The 15,716-nt window shown below is 63.5% G+C and overlaps 2 protein-coding genes across 3 annotated transcripts in view; one reads left to right on the top strand and one right to left on the bottom strand.

The window, feature by feature from the left end:
* The window catches only part of LOC102455798 (dedicator of cytokinesis protein 2-like), a 336,752-nt gene that overhangs the window by 69,402 nt on the left and 251,634 nt on the right, over positions 1-15,716 (bottom strand). The window lies entirely within an intron of this gene.
* LOC142825635 (uncharacterized) overlaps positions 1-15,716 on the top strand; it is a 71,876-nt gene that overhangs the window by 28,954 nt on the left and 27,206 nt on the right. Inside the window, exon 2 of the mRNA XM_075917671.1 lies at positions 2,452-4,342. Within this exon, the coding sequence (XP_075773786.1) occupies positions 2,850-4,342 (1,493 nt within the window). The 5' untranslated portion in view covers positions 2,452-2,849. The remainder of the gene's footprint in view (positions 1-2,451; positions 4,343-15,716) is intronic.

The following is a 15,716-nucleotide window of genomic DNA, read 5'->3' as shown; positions in this document are numbered from 1 at the left end:
CGACAAGCGCTGGTGGGAGACAGGAATGGAAAGAGAGCGGGGGCGACAGGCGCTGGTGGGAGACAGGAATGGAAAGAGAGCGGGGGCGACGGGCACTGGTGGGAGACAGGAATGGAAAGAGAGCGGGGGCGACAGGCGCTGGTGGGAGACAGGAATGGAAAGAGAGCGGGGGCGACAGGCGCTGGTGGGAGACAGGAATGGAAAGAGAGCGGGGGCGACAGGCGCTGGTGGAAGACAGGAATGGAAAGAGAGCGGGGGCGACAGGCGCTGGTGGAAGACAGGAATGGAAAGAGAGCGGGGGCGACAGGCGCTGGTGGGAGACAGGAATGGAAAGAGAGCGGGGGCGACAGGCGCTGGTGGGAGACAGGAATGGAAAGAGAGCGGGGGCGACAGGCGCTGGTGGAAGACAGGAATGGAAAGAGAGCGGGGGCGACAGGCGCTGGTGGGAGACAGGAATGGAAAGAGAGCGGGGGCGACAGGCGCTGGTGGAAGACAGGAATGGAAAGAGAGCGGGGGCGACAGGCGCTGGTGGAAGACAGGAATGGAAAGAGAGCGGGGGCGACAGGCGCTGGTGGAAGACAGGAATGGAAAGAGAGCGGGGGCGACAGGCGCTGGTGGGAGACAGGAATGGAAAGAGAGAAGGGGCGACAGGCGCTGGTGGAAGACAGGAATGGAAAGAGAGCGGGGGCAACAGGCGCTGGTGGGAGACAGGAATGGAAAGAGAGCGGGGGCGACCGGCGCTGGTGGGAGACAGGAATGGAAAGAGAGCGGGGGCGACAGGCGCTGGTGGGAGACAGGAATGGAAAGAGAGCGGGGGCGACAGGCGCTGGTGGGAGACAGGAATGGAAAGAGAGCGGGGGCGACAGGCGCTGGTGGGAGACAGGAATGGAAAGAGAGCGGGGGCGACAGGCGCTGGTGGGAGACAGGAATGGAAAGAGAGCGGGGGCGACAGGCGCTGGTGGGAGACAGGAATGGAAAGAGAGCGGGGGCGACAGGCGCTGGTGGGAGACAGGAATGGAAAGAGAGCGGGGGCGACAGGCGCTGGTGGGAGACAGGAATGGAAAGAGAGCGGGGGCGACGGGCACTGGTGGAAGACAGGAATGGAAAGAGAGCGGGGGCGAAAGGCGCTGGGGCTGGTGGGAGACAGGAATGGAAAGAGAGCGGGGGCGAAAGGCGCTGGGGCTGGTGGGAGACAGGAATGGAAAGAGAGCGGGGGCGAAAGGCGCTGGGGCTGGTGGGAGACAGGAATGGAGAGCTGGGGCGACCGGCGGGAGACAGGAATGGAGAGCGGGGGCGACTGTCTCCCATCGGCTCTCCATTCCTGTCTCCCATTGGCCCCAGCGCCTGTCGCCCCCGTTCTCTTTCCATTCCTGTCTCCCAGTGGCCCCAGCGCCTGTCGCCCCCGCTCTCTTTCCATTCCTGTCTCCCACCGGCCCCAGCGCCTGTCGCCCCCGTTCTCTTTCCATTCCTGTCTCCCACCGGCCCCAGCGCCTGTCGCCCCCGCTCTCTTTCCATTCCTGTCTCCCAGTGGCCTCAGCGCCTGTCGCCCCCGCTCTCTTTCCATTCCTGTCTTCCACCGGCCCCAGCGCCTGTCGCCCCCGTTCTCTTTCCATTCCTGTCTCCCACCGGCCCCAGCGCCTGTCACCCCCGTTCTCTTTCCATTCCTATCGCCCACCGGCCCCAGCGCCTGTCGCCCCCGTTCTCTTTCCATTCCTATCTCCCACCGGCCCCAGCGCCTGTCGCCCCCGTTCTCTTTCCATTCCTATCTCCCACCGGCCCCAGCGCCTGTCGCCCCCGTTCTCTTTCCATTCCTATCTCCCACCGTCCGCAGCGCCTGTCGCCCCCGCTCTCCACTCCTGTCGCAGGGGCTGGACGCCTTGCACTCCACGCAGTCTCATGCAGGGCGGCGCGGTGCCCGCAGGCTGCCTCTCTGTGTTCAAGAGGGGCCCAGCCACAGCCCTCGGGCTGGAGCTGAGCTGCCAGTGCTGCTGCCAGTGGGCGGGGAGAAGGGCCCTGCCTCGGGGCTGATGCACGTTCTCGGTGGCCCATTCAGTATTTTTAGTGCGAGGCGACTTTCTGCCCTGCGGGGAGCCAGGACCCCACCCACCACTGCCCATGTGCAGCTGGCTCCCTGGCACAGCCGGTCTCCCTGCACAGAGCCGGGTGTACTAGCCCCCGCGTGGCCGAGCTATTCTGAAGTCTCTGGCTCGGGGGAGCTGTGACTCGGGCGTTTCCCCGAGGGCGCCGTCTCCCTTCTTGAAGAGGCAGCGCCGGAGATCAGAGCTCGTCTCTCTGGGCTGTGATCTGGAGGCCGTGCTCAGACACAGAGCGCGAGGCCCGAGAGGGGCCGTGTGCTGGGATCGCCTGGCCTTGGGAGGGAAGGGGAGCGGAGACGGATGCGCTGCCACTCCCAGGCTGGCTCCTTGCTCACGCGTCTCTCTCTGTCTGCAGGTCCAAGGGCGTGCCGGGGCCATGAGCCAGGACGGGGCCTGCTGCCATCCTGCCCCCAGGGGGCCAGCCCTGGGGGTGACTAAGAAGCAAAAGGAAAGGCAGCCAGGAGAATGGGCTGCAGGCCGGGCTCAGGGCTAGCCATGGCCAGCAGTGCTCGTGCGCGCTGGCAGAAGCTGTAGGGCGAAGGCCAGAAGGCACGGTGGGGCCAGGATGCTGAGAAGCCTCCCCATTGGACGTCCCGGCAGTAAGCCCCACGGGCAGCGGCGCTGGCCAAGCCCTGGGCGGCCGTCGGCAGGGGGCCCCGGCGGGGACATGATCCTGCGGCCAGGTCCTGCAGGGCGCCCAGCTGCAGGCCGGAAGAGCAGAAGCGCGGTGCCAGGGGCCTGAGGCAGGGCGGGATGGTCAGCAAGGAGACCAGCCCCCGCCTGGCTCGCAGCAGTGACGGCCACCAGGAGCAAGCCAGGACCGTGCGCTCAGTGCTGCTCAACCGCGACTCGCCCAGCAGCGAGCCCCGCCCCCGCCGCCTGCGCCTCCGCCCCCAGCAGGTGCGCTTCAAGGACCTGGTGGATGGCGCCCTCCCGGAGCCAGCAGCCACCCCTGACACCAGCACCCCATGTGCCTCCCCGCCCCCCAGCGACTCCCCGGAGCGGCTGGCCAACTGTGCCTCGGACACCCAGCGCTGCTGGCCCCAGGCCAGGCCCATCACCGAGTGTCTGAGCACGGCCATTCAGACGTCCCCCAGCCTCCAGAAGCAGCTCCCAGCCCCCCGCTTCTGCAGCAAGAGCCCCAGAGCCTTGGCCCAGGAGCCCGGCAGGAGCGAGGCACATCGCACCTGTGCCAGAGCCAGCAGGGAGCTCGCCAGCCTTTGTGCACACAACCTCCTCCCTACCTCCCCCCTCGCCCCACACACCAGCAGAGAGGGGCAGCCAGGCCCCAAGCCAAACGCCACTTCGTGCCATGGGCTGCCTCCTTGCCCACCGTATCCAGGGCCCATCAGGTGCACTGCTGCCAACTATACCTCCCAGCGCCCAGGCTGCGCCCCGGGGCCCAGCTCCTCTCAGCCCCCTCTGCCTCCCAGGAACTGCGGGAGCCCCACGGACGGCCCCGGCCCCCTGCGCCCTCCCTCTGTGCCATGTGGGCCGCCAGGGCCACCCGCAGAGCCACGGCCTCTGAGCAGGAGCCAGTCTGAGCAGGCCCTGCCATCCCAGCCTGCTCCTACCAGCCAGCAGCACCTTGTGCTGGCAGGCAGCCTGGGGCTCAGCCCGCCAGCCCCGGGGCCCTCCCAGCAGCGCTCCTGGTGCAGCTCCAGCTGCCTGCCTTCACACCACAGCCCCAGCACAGTCCTGCCACCACCGAGCCAGGCCAGCTCTACAGCCACTCAGCTGGAGAAGACGTCAGCCTCCCTCAACCACCAAGCTCCCAGCAGCAGGCAGGCCAAGCCGGGGGCTGCAGGTCCCAGCGGCTGCAGCCGGCTAATGGCCACCCAGACCAGGCATGGCCGCATGGGCTTGGAAGAGCCTCCGCCACCGATCTCCACATCCAGTCTGAGGCCCCCCCCAACGACACAGCAACTCACCCGCACTCCTGGGGCCCCCTGGAGCAGCGAGCCGCTCGGAGAGCCCTGTCTGACGGCCAAGCAGCAGGAGACTCTGCACCAGGTTCAAGACCTTCTGCAGCTGGTGGCTGCAGCCAAAGGGCAAGTGGGTTTGTCCAAGGGGGATGAGCATTTCCTAGCATCTCAGGGACACGTGGGTGTGCGGCCCAGGGAAATGGGAGATCTCCAGTCACAGCTGCAGTCCCTGGAAGGGGTGCTGGAGACCAGCCAACAAACCATCAAGGTGCTGCTGGATGTCATCCAAGACCTGGAGAAGAAGGAGGCCCAGCGGGATGGGTGAGCAGGCAGGGGGCAGACGGGCTGCTGGGGCGGGGTGCAGTGGGGAGGGGAGAAGCCAGGATCCACAGACTTGGCTCAATAGTCAAATGAGAGATCAGAGGAGGAAAAGGTAACACTGCTCCAGGGAACGTAGACCTGCTGTCCAAACAGCATGGCCCAATGCCCGCTCGCTGACCCCTACCCCACCTGTCCATGGTGCGCCTGCCCCCACACGCCTTCCCTCAGTCCTCCCATCCCACGCCAACCCACACCTAGCCCCCACATGGCCAAAGGGGCACTCAAAGACGGTACAGTCATTGTGGAGAAGCTCAAGGAATTCTTTGCTTCGGTCTTCACAGCTGAGGAGACGAGGGAAATTCGCAAACCCGAGCCATTCTTTTTTGGTCACAAATCTGAGGAATTGTCCCAGACTGAGGTGTCATTAGAGGAGGTTTTGGCATTCACCCAAGAGTTCTGAGAGAACTCCCATGGGCTGTGTCTACATCTTAAAATCAGGAATCAGGGATCTTCCAGAAAAGGCTTTATTTTCCGAAAGAACCCGTCTAGACTGGCGCTTTTCTCCGGCAAAGCCCCGAGCCGGAAAAAAGTGGCAGCCATGTTCATGCAAATGCCGCGGGGGATATTTAAATCCCCCGCGGAATTTGCAATTCCGACTTGTCTCATTAGCATCCCTTTTACGGAAAAGGGTGCCAGTGTAGACACAGCCATGGGAAATTGCTGAACTATTAACTGTGGTTTGTAACCTGTCTTTTAAATCAGCTTCCGTACCTAATGATTCAAAGATAGCTAACGTGACACTAATATTTAAAAAGGGCTCTAGAGGCGATCCTGGCAATTACAGACCGGTAAGTCTGACGTCAGTACCGGGCAAATTAGTTGAAACAATAGTAAAGAATAAAATTGTCAGACACATGGATGAACATAATTTGTTGGGGGAAATGTCAACATTGTTTCTGAAAAGGGAAATCATCCCTTACTAATCTCCTGGGGTATATCTACACTAGCCCCCTAGTTCAAACTAGGGAGGCTAATGAGGGTGACCGAAATTGCAAATGAAGCGCGGGATTTAAATATTCCGTGCTTCATTAGCATGTTCCCCGGCGGTCGTCATTTTGGAAACTGACTAGCCCAGAATAAGTGCCCGCGTCTACCTGCAGCAATGAAACGGGAGTTCGAAGTTAACCCCTTAACTCGAATTAGCTGTTACTCCTCGTGGAATGAGGTTTAACAGCTAATTCGAGTTAAGGGGTTTACTTCAAAGTCCCGTTTCACTGCCGTGTGTAGACGCGGGCAGTTACTCCAGGCTAGTCAGTTTCCAAAATGGCGACCGCCGGGGAACATGCTAATGAAGCACGGGATATTTAAATCCCGCGCTTCATTTGCAATTTCGGTCGCCCTCATTAGCCTCCCTAGTTTGAACTAGGGGGCTAGTGTAGATGTACCCCTAGAGTTCTTTGAGGGGGTCAACACACACGTGGACAAGGGGGATCCAGTGGATCTACTGTACTTAGATTTCCAGAAAGCCTTTGACAAGGTCCCTCACCAAAGGCTCTTAAGTAAAGTAAGTTGTGGGATAGGAGGGAAGGTCCCTTCGTGGATTGGTAACTGGTTAAAAGACAGGACACAAAGGGTAGGAATAAATGGTCAGTTTTGCCAGTGGAGAGTGGTAACTAGTGGGGTCCCCCAAGGATCTGTCCTGGGACCCATCCTAGTCAACCTATTTAAACATGATCTGGAGAAAGGGGCAAACAGTGAGGTGGCAACATTTGCAGATGATCCCAAACTGCTGAAGAGAGTTAAGACCAAAGCAGCCTGTGAAGAGCTTCAAAAAGATCTCACCGAACTAAGTGATTGAGCAACAAAATGGCAAATGAAATTTAATGTTCATAAATGTAAAGTGGAAATGGAAATGGAAAACAGAATCCCAACAATACGTACAATCTGATGGGGACTAATTTAGCTACAACTACTCGAGAGAGCTCTTGGAACCACCCTGAAAACATCCACGCAGTGTGCAGCGGCAGTCCAACAAGCAAACAGAAGGTTGGGAATCATTGAAAAAGGGACAGAGAACAAGACAGAGAATCTCTTATTGCCTCTAGAGAAAACCTTGGGACGCCCACATCTTGAATACTGCGTACAGATGTGGTCACCTCCTCTCATAAAAGATCTGTGGGCATTGGGAAAGCTTCAGAGAAAGGCAACAAAAATGCTGAGGGGTTTGGAACAGGTCCCATATGAAGAGAGATTAAAAAGACTGGGCTTTTCAGCTTACAGAAGAGGAGACTAAAGGGGGATATGATTGAGTTCTAAAAAATCGTGACTGACGTGGAAAAAGTGAATAAGGAAAAGTTATTTACAGGTTCCCATAACACAAGAACTAGGGGTCACTAAGGCTATGTCTAGACTGCAGGCTTCTTTCGAAAGAGCCTCTTTCAAAAGATCGCGTCTAGACTGCAGGCGGATCTTTCGAAAGAGAAATCCGCTTTTTCGAAAGAGAGCACCCAGCGAGTCTGGATGCTCTCTTTCGAAGACGGCCTCTTTACATTGAAGAACGCCTTCTTTCGAAAGAGGAACTTTCGAAAGAAGGCGTTCTTCCTCGTGAAACGAGGTTTACCGCCATCGAAAGAAAAGCCGCGTTCTTTCGAAATAATTTCGAAAGCACGCGGCTTGAGTCTGGACGCAGGGGAAGTTTTTTCGGGAAAAGGCTACTTTTCCTGAAAAAACCCCTGAGTCTGGACACGGCCTAAGTGAAATGATTAGGTAGCAGGTTTAAAACAAACCAAAGGAAGTTTTTCTTCATGCAGCACACAGTCAACCTGTGGAACTCCTTGCCAGAGGATGTTGTGCAGACCAGGACTGTAAGGGTACGTCTAGACTACAGGGTTTTGTCGACGGAAGTTTTGTCAACAGATACTGTCGACAAAACTTCTATCGACATAGAGCGTCTAGACACATTCAGTTCTGTCGACAAAGCAAGCTGCTTTGTCGACAAAACTCAGTAGTCTAGACACACCCTAAGGGTATGTCTAAACAACATGGCTCCGTCGACGAGCCATGTAGATTTGTTTGTTCGGCAAAGGGAAATGAAGCAACGATTTAAATAATTGTGGATTCATTTAAATTTAAATGGCTGCCACGCTGAGCCGACAAACAGCTGATCAGCTGTTTGTTGGCTCACCGTGCTAGTCTGGACGCTCCTGCGCCGACCTGAAAGCCCTTTATCGACCTCCCCAGTAAACCTCATCCTACGAGGCATAACGGGGAGGGCGATAAAGGGCTTTCAGGTCGGCACGGGAGCGTCCAGACTAGCGCGCTGAGCCGAAAAACAGCTAATTAGCTGTTTGTTGGCTCAGCGCGGCAGCCATTTAAATTTAGATGAAGCCGCGATTATTTAAATCGCGGCTTCGTTCCCTTTGCCGATCAGCCTAATCTACATGGCTCCATCGCTGGAGCCATGTAGTTCAGACACACCCTAACAGTTCAAGAAAGAGTTGGATAGATTCATGGAGGTTAGCTCCCTCACTAGGTAGGGATGGTGTCCCTGGCCTTTGAGGGAGGCTGGGAATGGGCAACTGAGGAGTGATTACTTGACAATTCCTGTTCTGTTCAGTTCCTCAGGGGCACACTGGCCACTATTGGAAAACGGGACACTGGGCTAGATGGACCGTGGGTCTGACCCAGACTGGCTGTCCTTACGTTCACATGCCTTCCCTCAGCTCTGCCGACCCACGCCAACACCCGCCTGCTCCCCACATGCCTTCCCTCGGCTCTCCCGACCCACGGCAACACCCGCCTGCTCCCCACATGCCTTCCCTCGGCTCTGCCGACCCACGCCAACACCCGCCTGCTCCCCACATGCCTTCCCTCGGCTCTCCCGACCCACGGCAACACCCGCCTGCTCCCCACATGCCTTCCCTCAGCTCTGCCGACCCACGCCAACACCCGCCTGCTCCCCACATGCCTTCCCTCGGCTCTCCCGACCCACGCCAACACCCGCCTGCTCCCCACATGCCTTCCCTCGGCTCTGCCGACCCACGCCAACACCCGCCTGCTCCCCACATGCCTTCCCTCGGCTCTGCCGACCCACGCCAACACCCGCCTGCTCCCCACATGCCTTCCCTCAGCTCTGCCGACCCACGCCAACACCCGCCTGCTCCCCACATGCCTTCCCTCGGCTCTCCCGACCCACGGCAACACCCGCCTGCTCCCCACATGCCTTCCCTCGGCTCTGCCGTCCCACACCAACACCCGCCTGCTCCCCACATGCCTTCCCTCGGCTCTCCCGACCCACGCCAACACCCGCCTGCTCCCCACATGCCTTCCCTCAGCTCTGCCGACCCACGGCAACACCCGCCTGCTCCCGACATGCCTTCCCTCAGCTCTGCCGACCCACGCCAACACCCGCCTGCTCCCCACATGCCTTCCCTCGGCTCTCCCGACCCACGGCAACACCCGCCTGCTCCCCACATGCCTTCCCTCGGCTCTCCCGTCCCACGGCAACACCCGCCTGCTCCCCACATGCCTTCCCTCAGCTCTGCCGACCCACGGCAACACCCGCCTGCTCCCCACATGCCTTCCCTCGGCTCTCCCGTCCCACGGCAACACCCGCCTGCTCCCCACATGCCTTCCCTCGGCTCTCCCGTCCCACGGCAACACCCGCCTGCTCCCCACATGCCTTCCCTCGGCTCTCCCGACCCACGGCAACACCCGCCTGCTCCCCACATGCCTTCCCTCGGCTCTGCCGACCCACGCCAACACCCGCCTGCTCCCCACATGCCTTCCCTCAGCTCTGCCGACCCACGCCAACACCCGCCTGCTCCCCACATGCCTTCCCTCAGCTCTGCCGTCCCACGCCAACACCCGCCTGCTCCCCACATGCCTTCCCTCAGCTCTGCCGTCCCACACCAACACCCGCCTGCTCCCCACATGCCTTCCCTCGGCTCTCCCGTCCCACGGCAACACCCGCCTGCTCCCCACATGCCTTCCCTCGGCTCTCCCGACCCACGGCAACACCCGCCTGCTCCCCACATGCCTTCCCTCGGCTCTGCCGACCCACGCCAACACCCGCCTGCTCCCCACATGCCTTCCCTCAGCTCTGCCGTCCCACGCCAACACCCGCCTGCTCCCCACATGCCTTCCCTCGGCTCTCCCGTCCCACGGCAACACCCGCCTGCTCCCGACATGCCTTCCCTCGGCTCTCCCGTCCCACGGCAACACCCGCCTGCTCCCCACATGCCTTCCCTCAGCTCTGCCGACCCACGCCAACACCCGCCTGCTCCCCACATGCCTTCCCTCGGCTCTCCCGTCCCACGGTAACACCCGCCTGCTCCCCACATGCCTTCCCTCGGCTCTGCCGTCCCACGGCAACACCCGCCTGCTCCCCACATGCCTTCCCTCGGCTCTCCCGTCCCACGGTAACACCCGCCTGCTCCCCACATGCCTTCCCTCGGCTCTCCCGACCCACGGCAACACCCGCCTGCTCCCCACATGCCTTCCCTCGGCTCTCCCGTCCCACGGCAACACCCGCCTGCTCCCCACATGCCTTCCCTCAGCTCTGCCGTCCCACGGCAACACCCGCCTGCTCCCCACATGCCTTCCCTCAGCTCTGCCGACCCACGCCAACACCCGCCTGCTCCCCACATGCCTTCCCTCGGCTCTCCCGACCCACGGCAACACCCGCCTGCTCCCCACATGCCTTCCCTCGGCTCTCCCGACCCACGGCAACACCCGCCTGCTCCCCACATGCCTTCCCTCGGCTCTCCCGACCCACGGCAACACCCGCCTGCTCCCCACATGCCTTCCCTCGGCTCTCCCGACCCACGGCAACACCCGCCTGCTCCCCACATGCCTTCCCTCGGCTCTCCCGACCCACGGCAACACCCGCCTGCTCCCCACATGCCTTCCCTCAGCTCTGCCGTCCCACGCCAACACCCGCCTGCTCCCCACATGCCTTCCCTCGGCTCTGCCGTCCCAAGCCAACACCCGCCTGCTCCCCACATGCCTTCCCTCGGCTCTGCCGTCCCAGGCCAACACCCGCCTGCTCCCCACATGCCTTCCCTCGGCTCTCCCGTCCCACGCCAACACCCACCTGCTCCCCACATGCCTTCCCTCGGCTCTGCCGTCCCAGGCCAACACCCGCCTGCTCCCCACATGCCATCCCTCGGCTCTCCCGTCCCACGGCAACACCCGCCTGCTCCCCTCATGCCTTCCCTCAGCTCTGCCGACCCACGGCAACACCCGCCTGCTCCCCACATGCCTTCCCTCGGCTCTCCCGACCCACGGCAACACCCGCCTGCTCCCCACATGCCTTCCCTCGGCTCTCCCGTCCCACGGCAACACCGGCCTGCTCCCCACATGCCTTCCCTCGGCTCTCCCGACCCACGGCAACACCCGCCTGCTCCGCACATGCCTTCCCTCGGCTCTCCCGTCCCACGGCAACACCCGCCTGCTCCCCACATGCCTTCCCTCGGCTCTCCCGACCCACGGCAACACCCGCCTGCTCCCCACATGCCTTCCCTCGGCTCTGCCGTCCAACGGCAACACCCGCCTGCTCCCCACATGCCTTCCCTCAGCTCTGCCGTCCCACGCCAACACCCGCCTGCTCCCCACATGCCTTCCCTCAGCTCTGCCGTCCCACGGCAACACCCGCCTGCCCCCCACATGCCTTCCCTCAGCTCTGCCGTCCCACGCCAACACCCGCCTGCTCCCCACATGCCTTCCCTCGGCTCTGCCGTCCCACGCCAAAACCCGCCTGCTCCCCACATGCCTTCCCTCGGCTCTCCCGTCCCACGCCAACACACGCCTGCTCCCCACATGCCTTCCCTCGGCTCTCCCGACCCACGGCAACACCCGCCTGCTCCCCACATGCCTTCCCTCGGCTCTGCCGTCCCACGGCAACACCCGCCTGCTCCCCACATGCCTTCCCTCAGCTCCGCCGTCCCACGCCAACACCCGCCTGCTCCCCACATGCCTTCCCTCAGCTCTGCCGTCCCACGCCAACACCCGCCTGCTCCCCACATACCTTCCCTCAGCTCTGCCGTCCCACGCCAACACCCGCCTGCTCCCCACATGCCTTCCCTCGGCTCTCCCGTCCCACGGCAACACCCGCCTGCTCCCCACATGCCTTCCCTCAGCTCTGCCATCCCACGCCAACACCCGCCTGCTCCCCACATGCCTTCCCTCGGCTCTCCCGTCCCACGCCAACACACGCCTGCCCCCCACATGCCTTCCCTCGGCTCTCCCGTCCCACGCCAACACCCGCCTGCTCCCCACATACCTTCCCTCAGCTCTGCCGTCCCACGCCAACACCCGCCTGCTCCCCACATGCCTTCCCTCAGCTCTGCCGTCCCAGGCCAACACCCGCCTGCTCCCCACATGCCTTCCCTCAGCTCTGCCGTCCCAGGCCAACACCCGCCTGCTCCCCACATGCCTTCCCTCGGCTCTGCCGTCCCACGCCAACACACGCCTGCTCCCCAGAGGCCTTCCCTCGGCTCTCCCGTCCCACGCCAACACACGCCTGCCCCCCACATGCCTTCCCTCAGCTCTGCCGTCCCACGCCAACACCCGCCTCCTCCCCACATGCCTTCCCTCGGCTCTCCCGTCCCACGCCAACACCCGCCTGCTCCCCACATGCCTTTCCTCGGCTCTCCCGTCCCACAGCAACACCCGCCTGCTCCCCACATGCCTTCCCTCGGCTCTCCCGTCCCACGCCAACACCCGCCTGCTCCCCACATGCCTTCCCTCGGCTCTCCCGTCCCACGCCAACACATGCCTGCCCCCTACATAGCTTCCCTCAGCTCTGCCGTCCCACGGCAACACCCGCCTGCTCCCCACATGCCTTCCCTCGGCTCTCCCGTCCCACGGCAACACCCGCCTGCTCCCCACATGCCTTCCCTCAGCTCTGCCGTCCCACGCCAACACCCGCCTGCTCCCCACATGCATCCCTCGGCTCTCCCGTCCCACGGCAACACCCGCCTGCTCCCCACATGCCTTCCCTCGGCTCTCCCATCCCACGCCAACACCCGCCTGCTCCCCACATGCCTTCTCTCAGCTCTGCCGTCCCACGCCAACACCCGCCTGCTCCCCACATGCCTTCCCTCGGCTCTGCCGTCCCACGCCAACACCCGCCTGCTCCCCACATGCCTTCCCTCAGCTCTGCCGTCCCACGCCAAAACCCGCCTGCTCCCCACATGCCTTCCCTCAGCTCTGCCGTCCCACGCCAACACCCGCCTGCTCCCCACATGCCTTCCCTCAGCTCTGCCGTCCCACGGCAACACCCGCCTGCCCCCCACATGCCTTCCCTCGGCTCTGCCGTCCCACGGCAACACACGCCTGCTCCCCACATACCTTCCCTCAGCTCTGCCGTCCCACGCCAACACAAGCCTGCCCCCCACATGCCTTCCCTCAGCTCTGCCGTCCCACGCCAACACCCGCCTGCTCCCCACATACCTTCCCTCAGCTCTGCCGTCCCACGGCAACACCCGCCTGCTCCCCACATGCCTTCCCTCGGCTCTCCCGTCCCACGCCAACACCCGCCTGCTCCCCACATACCTTCCCTCGGCTCTCCCGTCCCACGCCAACACCCGCCTGCTCCCCACATACCTTCCCTCAGCTCTGCCGTCCCACGCCAACACCCGCCTGCTCCCCACATGCCTTCCCTCAGCTCTGCCGTCCCACGCCAACACCCGCCTGCTCCCCACATGCCTTCCCTCAGCTCTGCCGTCCCACGCCAACACCCGCCTGCTCCCCACATGCCTTCCCTCAGCTCTGCCGTCCCACGCCAACACCCGCCTGCTCCCCACATGCCTTCCCTCGGCTCTCCCGTCCCACGGCAACACCCGCCTGCTCCCCACATACCTTCCCTCAGCTCTGCCGTCCCAGGCCAACACCCGCCTGCTCCCCACATGCCTTCCCTCAGCTCTGCCGTCCCACGCCAACACACGCCTGCTCCCCACATGCCTTCCCTCGGCTCTCCCGTCCCACGCCAACACCCGCCTGCTCCCCACATGCCTTCCCTCAGCTCTGCCGTCCCACGTCAACACCCGCCTGCTCCCCACATGCCTTCCCTCGGCTCTCCCGTCCCACGGCAACACCCGCCTGCTCCCCACATACCTTCCCTCGGCTCTGCCGTCCCACGGCAACACCCGCCTGCTCCCCACATACCTTCCCTCGGCTCTGCCGTCCCACGCCAACACCCGCCTGCCCCCCACATGCCTTCCCTCAGCTCTGCCGTCCCACGCCAACACATGCCTGCCCCCCACATACCTTCCCTCAGCTCTGCCGTCCCAGGCCAACACCCGCCTGCTCCCCACATACCTTCCCTCGGCTCTCCCGTCCTACGTCAACACATGCCTGCCCCCCACATACCTTCCCTCAGCTCTGCCGTCCCAGGCCAACACCCGCCTGCCCCCCACATGCCTTCCCTCAGCTCTGCCTTCCCACGCCAACACATGCCTGCCCCCCACATACCTTCCCTCAGCTCTGCCGTCCCAGGCCAACACCCGCCTGCCCCCCACATGCCTTCCCTCAGCTCTGCCGTCCCACGGCAACACCCGCCTGCTCCCCACATGCCTTCCCTCAGCTCTGCCGTCCCACGTCAACACCCGCCTGCTCCCCACATGCCTTCCCTCGGCTCTCCCGTCCCACGGCAACACCCGCCTGCTCCCCACATGCCTTCCCTCAGCTCTGCCGTCCCAGGCCAACACCCGCCTGCTCCCCACATGCCTTCCCTCGGCTCTCCCGTCCAACGGCAACACCCGCCTGCTCCCCACATGCCTTCCCTCAGCTCTGCCGTCCCACGTCAACACCCGCCTGCTCCCCACATGCCTTCCCTCGGCTCTCCCGTCCCACGGCAACACCCGCCTGCCCCCCACATGCCTTCCCTCGGCTCTGCCGTCCCACGCCAACACCCGCCTGCTCCCCACATGCCTTCCCTCAGCTCTGCCGTCCCACGCCAACACCCGCCTGCTCCCCACATGCCTTCCCTCGGCTCTCCCGTCCCACGCCAACACCCGCCTGCCCCCCACATGCCTTCCCTCGGCTCTCCCGTCCCACGGCAACACCCGCCTGCCCCCCACATGCCTTCCCTCGGCTCTCCCGTCCCACGCCAACACCCGCCTGCTCCTCACATGCCTTCCCTCAGCTCTGCCGTCCCAGGCCAACACCTGCCTGCTCCCCACATGCCTTCCCTCGGCTCTCCCGTCCCAAGCCAACACCCGCCTGCCCCCCACATGCCTTCCCTCAGCTCTGCCGTCCCACGCCAAAACCCGCCTGCTCCCCACATGCCTTCCCTCGGCTCTGCCGTCCCACGCCAACACCCGCCTGCTCCCCACATGCCTTCCCTCGGCTCTCCCGACCCACGCCAACACACGCCTGCCCCCCACATGCCTTCCCTCGGCTCTCCCGTCCCACGCCAACACCCGCCTGCTCCCCACATGCCTTCCCTCGGCTCTCCCGTCCCACGGCAACACCCGCCTGCTCCCCACATACCTTCCCTCAGCTCTGCCGTCCCACGCCAACACCCGCCTGCTCCCCACATGCCTTCCCTCGGCTCTGCCGTCCCACGGCAACCCCCGCCTGCTCCCCACATACCTTCCCTCAGCTCTGCCGTCCCAGGCCAACACCCGCCTGCTCCCCACATGCCTTCCCTCGGCTCTGCCGTCCCACGCCAAAACCCGCCTGCTCCCCACATGCCTTCCCTCAGCTCTGCCGTCCCACGCCAACACCCGCCTGCTCCCCACATGCCTTCCCTCGGCTCTCCCGACCCACGCCAACACACGCCTGCCCCCCACATGCCTTCCCTCGGCTCTCCCGACCCACGCCAACACCCGCCTGCTCCCCACATGCCTTCCCTCGGCTCTCCCGACCCACGCCAACACCCGCCTGCTCCCCACATGCCTTCCCTCGGCTCTCCCGTCCCACGCCAACACACGCCTGCCCCCCACATGCCTTCCCTCGGCTCTGCCGTCCCACGCCAACACCCGCCTGCCCCCTACATGCCTTCCCTCGGCTCTCCCGTCCCACGCCAACACACGCCTGCCCCCCACATGCCTTCCCTCGGCTCTCCCGTCCCAGGCCAACACCCGCCTGCCCCCCACATGCCTTCCCTCGGCTCTCCCGTCCCACGCCAACACCCGCCTGCTCCCCACATACCTTCCCTCAGCTCTGCCGTCCCACGCCAACACCCGCCTGCTCCCCACATGCCTTCCCTCGGCTCTCCCGTCCCACGGCAACACCCGCCTGCTCCCCACATACCTTCCCTCAGCTCTGCCGTCCCAGGCCAACACCCGCCTGCTCCCCACATGCCTTCCCTCGGCTCTGCCGTCCCACGCCAAAACCCGCCTGCTCCCCACATGCCTTCCCTCAGCTC

Source organism: Pelodiscus sinensis, unplaced genomic scaffold, assembly GCF_049634645.1.
Source record: "Pelodiscus sinensis isolate JC-2024 unplaced genomic scaffold, ASM4963464v1 ctg107, whole genome shotgun sequence".
NCBI classification, from domain to species: Eukaryota; Metazoa; Chordata; order Testudines; family Trionychidae; genus Pelodiscus; species Pelodiscus sinensis.
The sequence above is the reverse complement of the archived record's forward strand: the minus strand, read 5'-3'. Positions and strand labels throughout refer to the sequence as shown.